Consider the following 21,449-nt stretch of genomic DNA (forward strand, 5'->3'; position numbering starts at 1 on the left):
GTCACATATACTACAGTGTGCATTCCAGACATTTGCCTTTACTGGGCATCTTTCAAGAACCACCAGTCTAACACTATATGAATAACTGGTTGGAGATTACTATCTTAACAATAGGGTCTATGTCTTAGTCAACAAATAACTGGACAATAACTGTACTTCATCCAGACTGTATGTACTGCATTTTTTGTGAATCTTCATTCAAACCTTTTAAATACTTGCTTGCATATCTTACACTGTAGATTTGGTCAGTGACTGTGCTCTCTCTCTTTACCTCTCCCTCTCTGTCCTAGGGTGGCATAGGGCAGTATCAGCTAGAGAAAGACAGAGTCAGAGTCAAAAAGAATTACTCCATTTAAAAAGTGGTGTATTGAATGTTTATTTTTGTTTGTGACCACCTCTACAAATCTTGTATACTTTGGGTACAGCAGAAAGTGTATGGCTATCTTTCTTTATGCCAAAGGTAGGTGTATTAAAAATACTGTTTTTCATCAAGCAGATAGTACGAACTAGTTTTATGAAAAAGCCAAGGCTTTCCTTAGTAGCATTAAATTAAGATGGTGGCATTATAAATTTATCCAGAAACACTTTTGCTGATCTCAGAAAATAATAGCATGGCCAGTATATCTGGAGGGTCTATATTACACTGTCAAACTCACAGGAGTTCGAATGATGTAATATCAAACCATGAAGTTCGGAACTCAAGAATTACGAAAACACAGAAAAGCGATTTTTTTTCCCCAAGGAAAAAAATCGCTGTTCCAGTTAAAAAAAAAATAAAAAATACTTACACTTTAAACTTAAACCCCAAACACACACCCCTACTTAAATATACCAACTCCGAGATCGCACCACAGTGGAGGAAATAGCAAAGCCCTGAAAATGGCCCACCAATTTTTTTTTCCGTTCGAAAAAAAATCGGTGTGGCATGGCTTTGCTATTTTCGTATTTTGAACATTTGGGTTCAATATTACAACGTTTGCACTCCTGTGAGTTTGACTTTGTAATATAGACCCATATCTGGATACTCCCTCTTAATTACTGATTCTTTTCATTATTAATGGTTGGGAAGGAGCAACACTACCACTACACAAGGCAGTCAAACACATACTATATATATATCAGCACACACATAACACTTGAGTCTTTCCTCTTGCCTAGAACTTACTCTAACCCTAACCAACTAGCACTCACTCTCACACTCTTATCCAAATACCAAAAGTTTAGTATAGCCAAAAGCTTTGGCCTTAAAATGCCAAACCCACACCTACCGTACCCATATATGCACGCGCACACACACACACACACACACACACACACACACACACACACACACACACACACACACACACAATCACACACAAAATCTTCCTCCTTTAGACATCTGCAACACTTAATGATCAGCACTCTTGATGAAGTTCTCAAGCCATTTGTTCTTTTGATGAACTGTAGATACGACAGAGCGAAGGACACACATGGAATTTGCTCTTCCCCTCTGGGTATGATCTCAAAGTCAGTTAATATAATTAGCAGGAGTAAAAAAAATGTTTTGATAAACAGCTGATCAATTAGAGGTTTACTACAAAAAATGTTGAAGCAGAAAATCTTGAAAACCAAAATATGGAGACCATAATTTTGAAAGACCAAAATGCAAAAGACCATAATTTCAAACTCCCAGACTTGTCCCACTGCAAGAACCATGCTAAGCACTCTTTCCTGAGTTCACATTAGTAAGTAATTGATAGAGTTTTTAGGATATTGTGGTTTTCAGTATTTTGGCCTTTGATTGATTTTATTTATATATATATATATATATATATATATACACAGACACATATCCTAAGCATCCTTTATTGGACCAATTTGAGTAGCGTCTTCTGTGGCTGTGCAATCCAAACAAGAATGTCAGTTCCTTCCACATTCTAAGCAGCAGTAGGTACAGGTTGGTCTGGTATCATAGGCACGGATGTTCCTGTGGGTTTCCTTATCCTCTGCTCTCCTTGCCAAGGTGGTTTCATACACAATGACAGCTTCCTTCATTTCTCATTTCCAGGCAATCTTATCTGAGGAGGTGAGAGAATACCAGGTGTTCACACTGATGCAAACAGCATTGAGGTCATGCTTGCACATATCCTTATATTGCAATGTGGGTCACCCTTTTTGCCTCTTTCCAGACTCCAGCTCTCCAAACAGGAGGTCTTTCAGTATTCAGCCATCCATCATGTATAAGACATAACCAAACCAATGCATATGCCTCTGTTTACACACATGCACACACATGCACACACACACACACACACACACACACACACACACACACACACACACACACACACACACACACACAAACAGACATACCCAAACTCACATATTAATTTAATTATTGATTGCATTTAAGTTAATCTACTTGTAGGCATAATCCAGTAGATTTTACACAAACACACATATTTATCAATTACTTTTAAGCTCATTTTCTTACAAACAAAATCCAGTAGATTTTTACCTTCAAGATCTAAATTTTTACAGATGTTAGTCCTACACGACAAGTAAAATAAATTTGGTGGCAGGATGACTGTCAGTTGTAAGTCAGTGCTAGGTGTGTATGTTTGTTTATATATGTATGTGAGGGGCAGGGTGGAATAGTGCACATCTTACAACAGGTCATTGTGCCCTACCCAAGCTGGTTCTTACTTTGCAACCACTGCTATTATGATGGGCTTTGTCTCCCATCTCAGAAATGGATAAATTGAAGGTAAAAAAAAGATGAATGGATGGATAAATATGTAACCTATTAAAAAACTGTTGCTTAAATTAAATAACCATCAAAATGATTTATACCCGTGATCTCTATCCTAACTGCTAAGAACTATCCTTGAATCATCAGATTAGGATTTCTTTTACTCTGTAACCACCAAATGGAAAACAGGACTGACAATGTATAATGCTTTCTGCACTCAGTGCATTCAAATACACGATAAATGTGTTTTGCTTTCTCGGCAGGAATATAATATTAAAAAGTAATAAAGAAGCCTCCCTAAGGCTAAAACTGTTCATATTTAAGAAATAGAAACATCTGACACACTAAGCAGCTTACAGAGAAGGCCAAGGTGAAGTACAAGAAAGACAAACAGAGCCCACAAACAAGGAACTCTGCTTCACTTGCAGGCTCATACTAGCAGTACTCTGTGATCCAACAGCTGAGATATGAAGTTTCAGATGCCAATTATGATCTGTCAGTTCTCATTATAAAGGATTTCTACATGATTGGATGATGAAAATAACTTCCCATAATCTTACCTAACTTGAAATTATTGGGGTAGCAGTACTTCTGCCCTTAATATACAGTTGTGTGGTTCCTGCTATAAAACTTAAAAGAGCTGTATTTTAAGCACATAATGGAAATACAGTTACCAAATATACTTAGCAAAGCAAAAAAAGTGCCAAAGAAAAAAGTAAGACTTGTTTATATTTATTTTACTTTTCCTTGTACTTAAAGAAACTTTCAGAAAATTTGCAAGCAGTCACTGCTTGTTAACCAAACTGCCATTCTGTACTAAAATATATCTCATCCCTTACTTACTGTAATTTATTATGTAATGGCCATCCTCAAGACAGGAAAACAATGTCCAGTCAGATAAATACATAAAATAATCATCTCTTTCAAAGCTATGATCAGCTTCACATGGCTAGTGAAACTACAGAGGAAAATTCACAGAAAGCAAACAAACTCACTCTAAGCTAGGTACAGACACCTATAAAAAACATAATTCATTTTTTTTCTTATAGCACTGCATTCACACCTATTAAATTAGTAACTAGCAACACATATTGGTTTGATGCATTTGCAATAACTATTTTTTTCACAGCCAAACAGTTTTATCTCCTTTAAAAGCTGTTTTATATCAAAACAGTGCCTTAATTTCATGTAGATTAAAACAAATTCTGATTATTTTCCTGTTTTTTCATGTAAGTAAAAAATATCATCTTACTCTTTGCAGATAACCACCCAGGATATAGTACATAGAGAAGGCTGCTCATGGGCATCAGTGATGTTGTCAAAGTAACACTGGATTTTATATATATAAAAGGAACAGCTGGTTGTTCTGGATAAACCACCCAGTGCCCCATACACTAACTGACCATGAAACTTCCAGATAAAAACATTAGAGATTTGTGTCATCCTTTTCTACTATGCACACTACCCTGAAATTGTTGAGCCAGCTATATAGTTTCATTTTATAATCTAAGCTGCATTTTTATTTGACTTCTTGGTTAGGGATATCATATCATTCTCTTTTATAAACCTCATCCTGAAAATAATTATTTCCGTAATGTGATATGCTGTACTGCAATGTGGTTTACTCTTTTGAATGTCGTTTGCATTAAGTTTATATAATGTTACTTATTGATTTATCTGGTATATTTGCTAATATCATATGAACTATTATTGTGCAATATTCCTTTATATTCCTTACCTTATAAGCACACACTATACAATGTTTTATTTTGCTTGTGCCCTTTTAGACCCATTATTTCTGGCTCTAGGTCAAAAACATTCAACTTAGGGGTAGCTATTGATTTTTGGTGTAAACATATTTACAATAAAGTCCCTCACTTAACCAAGGATTCTTGGGACTTCCTGTGTACATTAAAACAAGACATATGGTCATGTGATCTAACCTTCCTCACGATAGATGTTCAGGATCTATTCTCATGTATTCCTTATACCACTGGTCTTGAATATTTTGAAAATAGCTTAAGGAAACATTCTGACCTTACATGGGATAAGATTTGTTTGATACTGGATATGATGGGACTTGTTCTCTCACATAACTACATCCAGTTTCAAGGAGAATTTTTCAAACAAATTCGAGGAGTTGCAATGGGGGCGTCTTGTGCCCCCATTTTTGCAAATCTTGTTATGCTTGAGTGGGAGGATGTTTACGTCAAACCTAGTGAATTCTACAAACACATCGCCCTCTACACACGTTTTTTGGATGACTTGTTCATTATCTGGAAGGGGCCAAAAGAAGATATACCAAATTTCATAGCATACATCAATGGTACGACTAATTTCTTAAGATTTACACATAAGGTGGAGAAGGTGGGTATTCCTTACTTAGACACTTATATTAGTACAACGAGGGATGGTTTCCAGTCTAAAATCTTTAGGAAATCCACCTTCTCTAATGATTATATACAATACGGTAGTTGTCACCCTCCGCACATTTTTCGCAATGTCCTCAAGGGACAATGCATTCGGGTAGCCAGAATGTGTTCAACGAGACAGGATATGGAGGAACAGATGGATACCATTGCTAATATGTTTCTCGCCAGAGGGTATCCTAAGGAGATGGTAACAGATGTGACCCAATATGTCATCAGATCTTGGGGAAACAAATACATCCCCCTGTTAGGAGGAACATTCATAGGGAAGAACACCCAAAAGCAAGTGACAGGAGACAGAAATAATGTGTGCGTTATTATGTTTAACCCCTTTTCAAATTTAGTTAAGCAGATTCTGAACAGGCATTGGGATATCTTCGTGAGTTCTGAGGATATCTCTTCAGTATTGGGAACACATCCCATAAGTGTGTATAAGACTTCATTCAACATCAAGAGGATAGTCGAGGGGGAAAGGAAAAAGGATTTGACAAAATCTAAAGATGAGTACACGCACAAATGTGGTAATTGTAGATATTGTCAATATATTAATGAGAGCAATACTATTAAACTTAGTAATAAAAACAGAACTACATGTTATGGTAAGAAAGGAAATTGTAATTCTATGCGAGTGGTTTACTTGGCTATTTGTTCCAGCTGTCAAGGATACTACATTGGGAAGACAGAAAGGAAACTCAAAACCCGCATTTACGAACACCTGTACAAAATAAAAAAGGTTGACTTGAACAATGCTTTAAGCAAACACATAAGTGAAAAAGGTTCACATTACAGTTTTACATTTTCTATAATTGATCAGATAGGGGTGAGTGAATATGGAGGTGATTGGAAGATAGGATTGTCATGCCTTGAGACCAAATGGCAGATTTTATGTGATGCAACCTCATGGCCAGGTCTAAACGAACATATTAGTATTAAACCTTTTTTATTTTTGGACCGTGGCTAGGTTTTACCCCATCCCACCCCACCCCACCTTCCTTCTGTGGTTGGTAAAGCTATTACATCATATTACATTATACCTTTTGTGGTGGGTAAGCTTGTTATATTATGCCTATATGTGTTTATTCAATCAGATTTGTAATATTTATCACTAACATTTTTTCATATGTACAGTGGCTATAGTGTACCTATATGTTATACAGATGAGTGGGCTATTTTTTGTATTATTTTTATTTTTATTATTATTTGTATTTTTATTACTTTACGTTATTGATCTTATATTCATCATTTTTAATATTCTCAAGTTCAAACAAATTATTATTTTTTAATTTTGTAGTAACAAGTTTCAGTATTTTATACATATATATTCATATATATTTCTATTATGTATTCCTATGTAGCATTTTTGGCGCCAAAACTGCTTTAAATAAGCTGATGTAATATTTTTCAATTGGTTCTGAAGAAGTCTACTTGCAGTAGATGAAAGCGCTAAACCTGTTAACCATTACTGTGGAATTTTGAGGAATTAAAGCTGTTTTTATTATCGGCTGAGTCGTGAAGTGTTTGGTGTAACTTTGGAGATATTTGTGTTACGAGCACATTCGGTGCTATTCCTGCTCTGTTTTGTTCGAGCCATTGGGATCCGGTCGGCAGATTGTGTTGTTGGTTGGCTTTTTTAAACTGTTCTTAATTTCATGTAGATTAAAACAAATTCTGATTATTTTCCGTTTTTTTCATGTAAGTCAAAAATATCAACTTACTCTTTGCAGATAACCACCCAGGATATAGTACATAGAGAAGGCTGCTCATGGGCATCAGTGATGTTGTCAAAGTAACACTGGATTTTATATATATAAAAGGAACAGCTGGTTGTTCTGGATAAACCACCCAGTGCCCCATACACTAACTGACCATGAAACTTCCAGATAAAAACATTAGAGATTTGTGTCATCCTTTTCTACTATGCACACTACCCTGAAACTGTTGAGCCAGCTATATAGTTTCATTTTATAATCTAAGCTGCATTTTTATTTGACTTCTTGGTTAGGGATATCATATCATTCTCTTTTATAAACCTCATCCTGAAAATAATTATTTCCGTAATGTGATATGCTGTACTGCAATGTGGTTTACTCTTTTGAATGTCGTTTGCATTAAGTTTATATAATGTTACTTATTGATTTATCTGGTATATTTGCTAATATCATATGGCCTATTATTGTGCAATATTCCTTTATATTCCTTACCTTATAAGCACACACTATACAATGTTTTATTTTGCTTGTGTACATTATTCATGTGTGTTCTATACTGTATATTTGTAGGCATATTTGTTTAACCGTATACTCATTGTTTTTAGAGCTTTTTACACTGGGAATATGCGGAAAAGGGGGTTCCATCCTAGGAAAACATTCTCAGTAAACAAATGCAAATGACGAGAAAAAGAAATAAATATTCAGGTTTTTGTTTTTCCAGAGACTTATGCCTAGCTTCTTTGCTTCCTGCCTGATAAGCAAAAACATACCTTTCTTGGTTTTTTACAATCTTCTATATCAAGACTAGATGCCGTTATTGAAGACAAGCACCTAAAAAACTCAGAAGAGAATGTGCTCTGCAATGTTTTGACTATATTATTGGTTAACACAGTAGTCAGAATACTCTGGGTCACCTGGAGTTCTGAATGAATGATTGAATACTGTTTGAGTAAAATGAAACGAGAAAATCAAAACACAATCCATAAAATGTAAAAGCAGCAAATTTGTAATCAAGGAAACTGGAAATCGGCAACTACAAAATTCACACAAAGATTTATAAATAAAATATCTTGCAGTTTGTGCAAAAGACTTAGGGTTATATTCATAGTTCCACACTTCACAGATGTGAAAAGGAAATAGTCAGTTATGTCACTATGCCCATATTTAAATTAGCAAAACACAACCAAAAGGAGCTGACTGCAGAACGTATGAGCTTTGCTTCAAAATGCCCAGCACACTTTTGCATATCTGAAATGGTGTAAATTGACATGAAATTTGGGTAGTTATCTGCAGAAAAATCTGGATGCACATAAAGTCTCAAATGCTGTTGGCTATTTTCTTCAAGAGGCAACAGGTGTGAGCCTGCAACGATCTCTTCAGATTTTCACAAGATCCTGCACAATGCCTGTCTCCGCAACACTGACCTCCAGCTTACCAAAACTGTTATAAGTTTTCTTTTTATTTGTTTTTTTTTTTATTCACTTGGAAATTGTCTAAATACAGACACCCTCCTATGTCTTTTAAACAGATGGAAGGAGGGGAAACAGAGCAGTTGGAAATAGGGAAGATATAAAACAAGGGAATTGCAAAAGGAAAATATTAAAAGGACTCTGCAGGAGGAGGTGATAGAGGATGGGTGCTGTGCTTTTGTTGGAGACAGACACACATTTTCCAATTTTTTTAGCAAGGAAAATTAGGAAAGGAGGGGCAAAGCGTCAGACAGAGGGTTATGAAAAAGTTACATAATTATTTTAAGACAAATCATAAAACACAAACAAGACAGTCAGGAATACTATTCTGGTCTCACAGTGAGAGGGGAACGTAATGTTTACAGATGACTGAGACAAAAGGGAGGGTGAGGAAGGCAGAGAAGTAATATTCACCCCAGACCAGAGGATCTCAATTTCCCCCTGCCCTGATGTACCTAGGCAGGTTGTGCCCAATGTTGTGGGGGAGGGGGGTCAAGAACTCTGGTGGTTCGATGATCTTAAATGACCACAAGAGCAAGTGGTGTACTAGATGGCCATATGGAAGAGAAACTGATACTGACTCCAGTGCCTCTCCACAGTTCTCTCAGCCATAGCATCTTTCCCAGGTCTTGAAGTCCACACTGCAGGCTTACTAGGCTGCCATGCACCAGAGGGACCATATAGGAGGAGCCATCTCCTGTGAAGTGGTTCCAAGTGGCAGGTGAAGTGATCTTTGCCTTACCTTGGAGGATAGTTGGCCTAGGCACTTCTGGCCCTGCAAAAAGCAGAAAATAAAAGATAAAGAAATTAAAAAAGGGGGGTGTCGGAGAAAAAGAGAGAGAGAGAGAGGGAGACAGACAGAGAAGAAGACAACAGTAGTACTCATAAGTGTGAAACAACAAATGCATTTAGTTTAATTACTTAAAAATAAGAGAAACAGCATTTTATTCCTGAACATGAAATGGTTATTAAGCAATTGTATCTCTATCTTGCAATTAATAATGTAATGCCTAAACACTGACAAGTACTGGTTGAGCTTCATGTCTTTCATTGGTGTCACTGTATTTACTGTAATATCTGAATAAATGTATTAATTTCATCAATGAAATGTCATAAACCATTTACAGTTAGGTAGTGTGACAGCAAACACTAATGCTTCAGGGTCCGGTATCTTTTCACTTCCAAAATATTCATTAACAGAAAACTACATTTTCTTCCACTTGACTGATTTGATAAGAGGAACATAAATCATTATGAAAACATTTACTGACAACTTACTCTTGCTGTAAGTATGACTGCCTAAAACTCAGAATCTGTTATTTAATCATGCCATGTCATTTTAACTTTATGTTGCACATGTTATCTATCATTTAATTTCCCAAGTAATTGCAAGCTTATGAATTCAGGAGACTAACCTAGCAACTTTCCTCTGAAATTGCTCTCTTGCATTTTACTTCCTCAGAGACTGCAGAGATATGAGAAAAACAGAAGTAACTATGGGTTACCAATAATAATTGTGTGCAGATTGTGCCTTGAACTGCAATAGTTCATGTTTTTACTACATTTGCTAACTCAGCTTAATGTATAGCAATCCCCCCATGTACTCCATTTTTTTATTGATTGGAAATGCAGCATGCTACTCTGTAAATATATGCAGAGTGGGTCATAAATAGATATTTCTGTTAATGGCTGTAAATTTGATAAGATATTAATCTTGCAAAAAACATCTTCTGTATGTTTTTGTTGCAATGAGGAAATGTTATGCAACTTAAAATAATTCGTGAGTTGATTCACTAAGAGGCAGAACACACCTTTACTAGGTGTATGAGTACTGATGTACTGCTCTATCTATTAGTGAAAAGTTTAGTACCATGGCAGCCTCAGCAGATATAGTAAATTTCTGGGAGGACTGTGTCTGGCAGGTTTGCATTGGCTGCAAACAATTCTCAAGTTTCCAGTCTGAGCTGCAAGAAATTCTGTCCATTAATGTTCACCTTCTAATGTGTGTATATATGCATTTTTACAGCTTATATGATATTGCAATGATGTATTTATCATTATTATTTATATATTTAATTAATCAGTTTGCATGTCCTCCTTGTGTTTGTGCGGGTTTCCTCTGGGTGCTCCCACTTCCTTCCACATTCCAAAGGCATGCAGTAGGTGGACTGGGCAATCTAAATTGGCCATAGGTGTGAGTGTGTGTGCGAGTGTGTGGTATGGAAGAACAGCCGCAGCAAGGCTAACCACCCTGCAGCAAGTAGAAGAGAATTTTAATATCTTACTGAAACCACCTTGGGGCACAACCCCGAATTTAATAGATTCCATTGCCTTAAGTTCCAGGTTTGGAATGAGCTGTAGATGAATGAAGCTGAGAATTCTACAATGTAAACTACAACCTGTACGGTGTAACATAACTCAAGCTAGCCCATAACATCCTGCTTGGGCAAAGGCTGGCTGCAGACAGGCATAGGAAAGCACAGACCAAATGAATGCACATGCACCAAAGCTAGCTTGACAGGTATGCTCACACACAAACAAAGCACAGTTCATTCACATCAGTACAAAGACAGCTACACCAATAACAACACTCACACGTGTGTTTCAAAGTGACTCTTTGAACGAAGCGCAGCTAAACTTCGTTTGCATAAGAACTTCATAAATCTGACTGAACTTTCACCAGTCTTTCATAGTCCCCATTTTAATTGCTACAGAGCTTGGAATTTTTGTGAAAGTTGACAGAAACTCCAAATTAACTGAAAAAGGTCCATAAATCACAGATATAGCATATAATTAATGAACAAAAAGGCAGTTAGAAGTGGATTTTAATGTGACATTTTCAGAAATAGCCTATGATTTATTAGTAAGGCAGGAACAGGAAATGCTGCAATACTTGTATCCTCCTCCTACCTGCAAACATTGTGACTTGTAGGGTATTATATAAAGTGTTGTCGACATTGCTATAACATGTGAACAGTAGCTTACCACAGACATTGGTCTCTGACAATGGATATGCCCAGGATTACACTACAAATAACCTCCCTTTAACTAAGAAATGAAATAGTATGATAACCTAATTAATAATCACTTCACCACACAATTACAGCAAACCCTGATAAGCCAACATTTCATTAGCAGAAAGTCGTGAAAGGGAAAGACTATCCCAGAAGTTATTATTAATGTTTCACTGTGCTTCTGCTACATTTTAATTAATGAATGAAATGCAAGAAACAAAACTGACTGAAGTTACATGCATGAGGAAGATGTAATTATTTTTTTAACTTATACATGTAGGTTACAAAATGTTGTAGCAGCAGTGAGCAAGACACAGGGGAGACAGCTTCAGCCTTGAGAAGAATGATATGTTCATTTATTTATTTTTTTATTTAGTTTTATTTTACATTTATTTTGTTTTACATTTGTTTTCCTGGAAGGTCTGTCTAGCCCATGGACCCATTTTCAGTGGTGGCCCGGGGAAAAAGCTCCAAAAAGAAATTTACAAATAACCATATATAATGGTAACATAACCATATTTAAAACAGTAATATTCCAAGTAACTACAGTATTTTAACATAGACAGAGAAAATGTTAGACCATATAGGTTTCTAGCCTATATAAGAAAGGGTAGCTCATGGATGCACTGGGAAAATATTAGAAACATCTTTTTGGAACAGGGGGACCAAAACAGGCAGACACAGTCAAGGTGTAGAATCTAGGAATGGATGACATAAATGTTGTAGGGAGAAGAAGCTGCACTTGCCATAGGCTACGAAAATCTAATGATACTGTGGGATGTGCCAGGACAAAGACTAGTCAGAATGCAATTCCCCACAGCAACACTGTTGGTGGCCTTTCTATAGGCCAGCCTTTGGCAATGGTTGAGGAATAACTTTTCCATATAACAGATGATGACTTTGATGCAGATGAGGATGCTGCAGCAATCATCTGAGGTGGTATTGACACCATTAATTTCAGACACCTACAACAGCTACAGTCAGACACTTTAGAAAGTTAGTGTTGGGCTAGCTTTGGCAATGTCAGGTCAAGTATATCTGGCATGGTACCTGTGACCATATAACTCTATGTCTCCTTACCAGGTCCTCCATCAATATCAGGTGTAGCAGAAACTCTGCAAACATTGCCTGGCAAGTGAGGTCTTTATACATTTAAGAAAAAAAGTATTTAGCTGTCACAAATCACATTAACCACATGTTAACATATTTCTTCATAAGTCCAGCATCAGAAACATTCACATGCTTTGCTGCAACACAGAAAGGTGATGTTGACAGTAGAAGGTCTGTCAGTGATGATGCCATGACTCTTAAAACAGCCTCATTACAGTGGCATACACTCACAGAGTACTAGCTGGCTGGGCCTACCTACTCCACAGCAAGTGGATAATGCCATAGACAGTGACAGGCTCCTACACTCAGCATAATGAATAACTTACATTATAAAGAGGAGAAAACACCATGAAACTCAACAACTGCTCCTAGTGCACCACCTGAAACCCTTGAAGAAGAGACTACCCCTTCTGAGATAGCAGTACCCACTGACACACATATTTCATACTTTGCTCCAGAGACATGCAAAACGTTGTCTGCCCATCAGCATATTGTCTTGGTACAGTTCAGGCCTAGGCTATTGCCAGTGAGAGTCTGGTAGAGATGTTAGGGTAGTGCAGGATATACATGAGGAAATTCAGCAGTCCATGGGAACAGTGTTGGCCAGGAACAATGCCATGATGGTCTTCATGCTCATCATGGCTGCACTCATGGCATCTATGTCAGCCAAGTACACACTAGCAAGAACTTACCAGACACACAATGGGGACACAGCTGTATTTGGAAAAGGGAGTATCAACATGTATAGCAAATGAGTAAACCATACACCACTTATATCACAAGAGAGTTCTGCAGGCATCCAAGTGAATTTCCAGAAGATGAAGAAGGAAGTCTTGCCTTGTCAGACTTCCACAGCACATGGTAGAAACTTTCAGTTAAGGTCTGGGTTCCATGGCACTGCTAGGTCAATATCAAGAGAGTCTCCTGCAAACAGCAGATCCCACCATCACAGCAACTCAGCATCTAGCTCACATACCTGCACTCTCACAAAATCTATGGGACCATCACCCACACTGTATTTAGGGGACACTGTGTTTATCACCGTCCAAATCTAAGTTAAGTTTTAACCATTAGTAACACCACATCTGTATCTACAAAAAGGTTTCCTATTATGCTCAATAGCTTTATATAAATTTTCTTCAAATGTTTCTTGATCTTATTTCACACTATGCTTAATTTGTCTGTCCAGCTTGTTTATTTCAGTTTTCAAAGGTGTAGTTCGAATAATAAATTATTAATTTAAAAAAATCTGCAGCAATAACATATTTCATTACTGAAACCATCTATGTTTGTCTAAGTAACAGTGCAGGGACACATTCACAGTACAGCTCTAAACATCTCTCAAAACGCTTGCCATTCTACACCTCAGTTAACACTTGTGCCATTGACCACTCAACACCATACGAATGATGATGGCTAATACCTTCTGAAAACAATCTTTTGTTTATGTTATAAGGAGCATGTCTAATATATAGTGCAAGTTAACCATGCACCACTTAACATTCTTTACAATTAACACTGCATGCATCAAGTATTATATGTGTAATTCCTCACTGATACATAGTCAATATCATGGCTCATACTCCTGAGTAGATGTTTTCACATGCACAGCCATGCACCATGCATAAGCCTGCTGGAGGGGTTGCCTTGCTGCTGTCATTGGCTGGCCACCATCACAATCATCTCTGGTGGGACTAACGGTACAAGGAACTGACCTACCACTATTGGTGACTGGGTGGGGCAGTTATGCACCAGACCAATGATGCTCACGTTGTGCAAAATGCTAAAGGTGGTAAATATCCTCCATGTAGTAGCATGGTCAAAGTGGAGTCACCCCTCGCAACCTGCCCATGTAATGAAAAATCTGGGTCTGGGATAGGTTAGTGTTAATGCTCTCCACAGCAGATCCCTGGAGGTTATGGACTAGTGTCATTAGCCAAGGTTTGAATTGAATGGCTAGAGTTCCTCACCTGGAAAACAAAATAAGAAGGGAACAAAATAAGGGGTAGTTATTCAATACTATCTAGGGTATTCTCTAAATACAGAAATAACTAAGGTTAACAATAGTACAATACTTTGCACTTACCAACTAGGTAACCATGAGGAACACTGCCATCGATGAAGAGGTGGTAGAGTGAACTTTTGTGCCAAATTTGGGCACTGTCAATATGCTGGGATGACACATTGGTGACCCATCTTCATTCATTGCAAACTACCTGTAAATTGATAGAATGATAACCCTCCTGCTTCAGTATCACTCTCACTGTGGTCTAGATAGGGGCCTTATAACATAATGGCTGCACTCTATAGCTCCAAGCACCTCTAGAAACTGTGCCATTCTGTAGAAGGCATGCATGGTACTGGCTTGGTCCTGTGGTGACACTGGAAATTGATATACTGATTCACATGGACCAAGAGTATGTTGAGGAACTGCTGAAGTATTCTCATGGCAGAAGAATGTGAGATACCAAACATATCCCCAGTTTAATCCTACCAAACACCTGTGACATTTATAGGAAGGGCTACACATATCTTAGTATCCAAAGCTACAGAAATGCTGCACATTCTCCAGTCTCCATCTGTGAGCTATACAAACTCTCAAAGTCTGTTATATTCCTGTCCAGTCTATACCTCTCCAATGGTTTCTGCTCAGTAAAGTTGAAGGGAGTAATCCTATGCCTTAACCTTCTCTTAAGCCAGTAAGTACTTCTTCATGAACCGAGTTTTAGTGCAAACAAAATGAACAACTCGCAGGGGAATACAACTAGAATGGCACTAAAAACAAGCATCTTTTCAGAATGCAAAGTGGATAGAAATGGCTTGGATTCTCTTTTTATAGCCCTTCCGTGGAAAGTGCACTTGTGCATCAAAAAGTGACTAGTAATCAGATAGAGGCATAGGGCAGTAGCAGAATTTTCACACATTCCTCATTTAAATCTCATTATTCTCTCATTTACATACCTTTCTTCTTGAAATGTCTAAGAATCTCTGCAAACTGTGCCTTTCCACAGCTCATGTACCCTCCAGTTGAGCTTCTGTATAAAGACTATGAATTCCCCCTTAAGACAAAGCTTCTAACCAACTTTGCTGGAGTCTTGAGTTTGGTTCCTGAGCATATTTCTACCTGCTACATTACTTTGAGGAAATCATTTATTTTATTTATTTTTATTTTGCATTTGTTTACTGGGAAAGTCCAACTGAATAAGTTGTCTTTTTTCAGAGTAGGCCTGGGAAGAAAAGCACCACATTAATAAACAAAAAGATATATACATTGATAGAAACCAAAAACAACAAAAAATAGTGCATATTTACAATATAATAATACTGAATGTATACAGAGATATAGGATAGTAAGTACAAGATTTGACAGTATACATCAATGTACAAAGCAGAGTTGATTGCAGGTAAAACTGGTATGTTTATTATAGCGTAGAGCACAAAAGAAGGAAAAAAAAAGAATGCTAGATGATGTTTACAAATTCTTAGGATGGATAGACTTTCTTAACCAGAGTTAGTGCAAGAACATATCCATGTGTTAGATGGGTTTTAAGTATCTTTTTGAATTTTGTAGTGCTAGTGATAATTTTTATTTATTGGGGTAGAGAGTTCCAGATTTTGGATATATAATTAGAGTATATTTAACCAGACAATACTCTTGGTTTGCCATTGAAAAAAATGCCACGTGTACAATATGCTTACTCAGTAAAGTTAAAAATAAGCTCTATACAGATTTTTGCAAATTCCTATGCTAATACAGAGTGAAATGCAATAGTCCCAAATTTCATAATGGCTACCTTTCAAAAAAATAGACATATTTTGGAAGGATTTACTGTAGATACATATACATAAGAAGACAAAGTTAACAAAGAATGGTAATACAGTCCCAGAAGACATTTTTATTTTTAAGGACAATACCAAATAATTTGGAATGATGAATTTTACAATACAAATACATAATACTGCAATCAAACGTTGGTAAGCTAAATGTGTGAAAGATGAAGAAACAGGCACTAGTCCTAAGGCAGACAGCACACAGCAAATACACTTAAGTTAACTAGTGAATAACTGTATTATTTCAACCTTGCTTACTGAATTTTATTCAATGAGAAAATAATGATGCTTGCCCCATATATTGCAAGCAATCCCTAACTTAATATAAACAAACCTATGTAGACAAGAGTAAAGGAAATCATTGTATTTCATTTTCTTATACTGAAGGGTTTAGAGTGTGTACTACAGTGTACCATTTTTAACAGCATTTTACTACAACATAGTTTAGAACAATAAACAACTTACCTGCAATGATACTAAATCTCTAAAGACTTCATCTGGCAGGCTGGAAATATCATTTCCATGCATCATAAGTAATTCTAACCTTTTCAGCCCTAAAAATGCATTTTGGGCAACAGATTGTATACTGTTGAATCTGAAATGACAGAACAAATCAGGGAAAGTATGTAAGTATATGATTTTCCATCCATTTTTCCTTGTACGAATTTATAAATGAGGCTTGCCTCTGAAGAAATCCTACAAAAACATGAACGTTAGAAGATCTGCATAGGGACACTGAGTGTACAAGTGATACTCAAATAAATCCTGATATATGCCAGTTCTGCTTGTATAACTTAATTTAATATGTTATTTTTATTTATTTATTTTTAGTAACACAAGACTATTCAGACTTAGACAGCACTTATTCTATTACAGTGTTTATTATTCAGTTTATTGTATGGCAAATGATGAGGAATAATTTCTGCTTTAAAATATAAAAAACAATCATGTACAAATGTCCAGTGTTGTCATTGTAGTCCACAAAGATACCATATGATGCATTAGTTAGTGCACAACATTAAGAACTAACATTTGGGTTTATGTGTCTATGAACACACTGAAATAATGCAATAATGTTATTTCACTCTTGCCACATTCATACAGACTTCTCTCACAGAATAATTAACACTGAAATCCACATTCATTGCAAAACACACAGAAAACACTGTCCTTGCAAGGAGGAAACTCCACACTCCTTTATTAGTGGCTATGACTCCAATATAAATATACTACTGACAGAAAAGCACAACCAATGAAAATGGCATATATGCATTACAAAGAAAAAAAAAGAAAAAAAGAAAAACTGCTGTACAACATTTTTTACCATGTCGCCTACCCTGACCATCAAGCCCTGCCCTCACAGTTGTTCTACGGACTCATTTGTTCACCTGGATATGAACCCTTCAGCCCATTTGCTGTGTGGGTCAAGAGTCAAAGGGACTGAGAGTAGGATCTGTCACCAATATACTGGGGTTGACAGGGCTTTTCATTAAGCATTATTTATCCTCACATGCCCTGACACAGTCAAGGGATCAGTGTTCAATGGGCATTTGCAAATGGACATCAGTGCATCCATATGCAACATAATCACAAGGTCATGCCTTCTTTCTGTGACCAGACAGATGTTCCCTGCCTCCTTCCTGAAGAGAAGGCTAAGATCAATTCCAACAGATGAATGATACACTAACCAAGGTTGGTTCATTTGAGTCATAGTCAGGGCTATATCCTTCTGTGCCAAAGCAGCTTCATTCTTGCACCACATTTGCAGCATTCAAAAAAATACATAAATATATATATATATATATATACTAATAACTGAAAACTACACATCTAAACACAAATAACTTAAATTAATCTGAAAACAAATAGGAAGGAGATGCAGGGTTTCTTTTTATGTTTTTTTTTTTCAGTTAAATTGGATTTGAATTCTTTTTATTCAGTGATATTAGATTCACTTAAATAACACAGCCCAAATTAATGGCTGATCCCTACAAATGGAAACTACTATTTGGGTACCACAGAAAGTACAGTTGTGTAAACTCTTACCATAATGGTAGATATTATTGCCTTTACTGCTGCAGTATTCGTAAATATATGGTGATTCCCTGTCATGGAAGCCTGATATCGGGCCAGTCTTCCAAAGACTTTTGAATTTAAAAGGTATGTCGAATGTCACCAAATGCACCCTGCATAACGTAGGTCATAAAGGTGATGTTCAGGCTTACCAACAACAGAACTGATTGCCCCAGGAAGAACATCAGTCTGAAGAACTCAAAAGGTAACATGTAAATTCAGGAAGAACTAGGGGGATGGAAGGAGGGAGCGAATACTGCAGCAGTGAATTCAAGGACATCTATCATTATGGTAAGATTTTACACAACTGTACTATGTCATTACATTCACTGCTGAAGTATTCTTATAGGTCCATAGGTGTGTACTAGGCTAATGGCCCTGGAGCCTTTATGAGCCTAGCCCATAGGATTACCCTGACATCGTGCCACCCAATCTTAGTTCCCAGTGCATCTGTCAAGTAGAGCCACTGGAGTGATCCCTGGGATGAATTTTCTATTTCCCATCCACTCATCAAGATTTCTCTTGAAGAGGTCCAGTGAGGCACCCTGCTTGACATGTATGCAAAGTCTATTCCATAGCATGGGCAGTCTCTGGGTTATGAACCTGTCCCCCCAGCATGCTCTTTTGATTGTGGTAATCAGGTTGAGGTCTCTGGAGCATGTAGTGCGGAGGGATTGGGATTTCTTTAGATATAGCATTTCTAACAGAGCTGGATCAGACATGGCTTTGTAAGTCAAGCAGAGATCACCTCTAAGTAGGTGATATGAGACAGATAATAGTTGGAGTTTTTTGAGTCTGTTCATACATGACAAGTGTTTAAGGCCTAAGATCCTCTTTGTGAGGTATTTTTGCGGCCTCTACAATTGTTATAGGTGTCCAGTGAGGTAAATGCCAAATGGGGCATTGTACTCCATGACTGGCCTAATGGGGGAAGAGTAGAGGGAGACAATGACCTCTTTCTTCCTTGATGCAAAACCCTTAGTAATGAGATGTGCCACATAGCAGGACTTTCTGACCACACTGGCAATGTGGTGGTCAAAAGAGAGGTTGCTGTCAACCTGAGTTCCCAGATCGCTTATGACACCTTCTGTGTTCAGTGGGCTACCATTGATGTGGTAATTCACGGGAACTGGGTTTTTCCCAAAGGGGATGATGACACACTTTTTGGCATTGAGCTTAAGGCCATGGGTCTGACACCAGTCATCGGTCTCAGTGAGGCCTTTCTGTAGGATGTTAGCATCACTTGGGGAGTTAATTATGGCTCCCAACTTGCAATCATCTGCGAACTTTGTCAGCCAAAGTCCCTTTGTGTTTGCCTGAAATTCAGAGAAGTAAATACCAAACAGGAGTGGACCCAGGACCAAACCCTGTGGGACTCCACTCATGACTGGTCGACAGTCTGACTTGGAGTCAGCTACTTTCACACTGTAGGTACTATCTGTGAGTCAGTTTGCAACCCACCTATTGATATAGGGGTTGATGCCTAGCTTAGTGAGTTTTTCTATGATTCCTGAGTGGGGAATGGTATCAAAGGCCTTGGCCAGATCAAGGTAGGCTACATGAACCACCTTGCCTTCATCCACAGCTCTGGTGACTGACTCAAAGAAGTTGACCAGGTTGACCAGGCATGATCTACCCTTCACAAAACCAAACTGTGTGGTATCCAGAGTTTGGAGGTTTCCTATATCTTTGTTTATTAAGTCCATGATGATGCGTTCCATAGCTTTGCATATCATACTAGTCAGGCTAATGGGGCGATAGTTCCCAGGGTCTGTAGTCACTCCTCCTTTGTAGAGAGGGATGAATGTAGCAGTGTGCCATTCGGTAGGGACAAAGCCTGAGGTGAGGCTGTGATTGAACAGGGCACACAGGTTTGGTGCCAGTTCACTCTGTAGTTCATGTAGAACACAGCCAGGGATACTGTCAGGTCCCATAAAAGCTGTATTCTTGGCCTTGGACAGTGCTGTTTTAACCCGTGCAGCAGTAATACTTGGTGCCTGGCAATGTACTGGTATTGTGATTGGTCCATTGGTGGGGGAGAGAGGGGTAAAGTTGGCACTGAATCTGTCGGCTAGTATATTGGCAGTATCTGTTAGCTCGGTATAGGAGATGCCATTGTGCAACAGCTCCGAGCAAATCTGGGTATTGCCATGGAGATTCTTCACATAACTATAGAAAGCCTTGTGGTTGTCTTTACTATCTGCTGCAATTCTGTTTTCCTAGCTAGCTTTAGAGGATTTGATGAGGGATCTCAACTTTTTGTTCAGGCTGATAAGGGTCTTTAGGGTCTTTTTCCAGTCTTGGTACTTCACCTTATTTCTTATCAGTTTCCTCCTTCTGTTGTAGAGTTTGTTTATGGCAAGGGACCACCAGATCGGCTTCCTTTTTTTGGAGGAGAGCGTCTTGGTTCTATTGGGTATGGCGAGATCCATGCATTTGTGTACGTGTTCATAGAGGGCATTAGTGTATGATTCAGCAGTTATGCAGTTGTTCTCCAATTGCATGGGTGTTGGGAAGTTAGCCACCTCTGTTTTCAGGAGCCCAAAGTTAGCTTTGGAGAAGTTTTTCATGGTGGTTACCTTTGCGGGGGGGTAAGAGGGATGTGAATTTCCAAGGTGATTAATTTTTGGTCGGATCTAACCAGGGAGGAGTTGACTATTGATACAGATCAACAGTCCCCCATGTAAGTAATGACCAGTTCAAGGATGTTGCTACCTCTAGTGGGGGTAAGAATGAGCTGGTCCAGGGCATTGGAATTAATGAATTCCAGGAAACGTTGGGAAAGTGTATTGGTACATGAGCAGTTTTCCCAGTTATTGGAGGGGTAGTTGAAGTTGCCTAGTATGAGAGTATAAGGTTGGACCCTAATATTCTCCAGGGTGCTTTGGAATGTGGAGTCTGAGTCTTGGGTCATGGTTGGGGACCTATAGCAGGCTACGACCTGAATCGCTGTCTTACCCAGTGTAAGCTCCACCTGAAGTATCTCTGATGCGTCATGTTGGGCTACCAGTCTAGAGGTGTGTGCATCATTTATGAATATGGAAACACCACTGCCTTTAGAGCTTTGGTCAAAGTTCTGG

The 21,449-nt window shown here is 37.9% G+C and overlaps 1 protein-coding gene across 1 annotated transcript in view; it reads right to left on the minus strand.

Moving 5' to 3' along the window:
• Window positions 1-21,449, minus strand: part of MXRA5 (matrix remodeling associated 5) — a 417,732-nt gene that overhangs the window by 342,456 nt on the left and 53,827 nt on the right. The window contains exon 3 of the mRNA XM_044072449.1: window positions 16,762-16,891. Coding sequence (XP_043928384.1) covers window positions 16,762-16,891 — 130 coding nt within the window. The remainder of the gene's footprint in view (window positions 1-16,761; window positions 16,892-21,449) is intronic.

Source organism: Protopterus annectens, chromosome 5.part0 (genome assembly GCF_019279795.1).
Source record: "Protopterus annectens isolate FY-2018-M chromosome 5.part0, PAN1.0, whole genome shotgun sequence".
Lineage (NCBI taxonomy): Eukaryota > Metazoa > Chordata > Ceratodontiformes > Protopteridae > Protopterus > Protopterus annectens.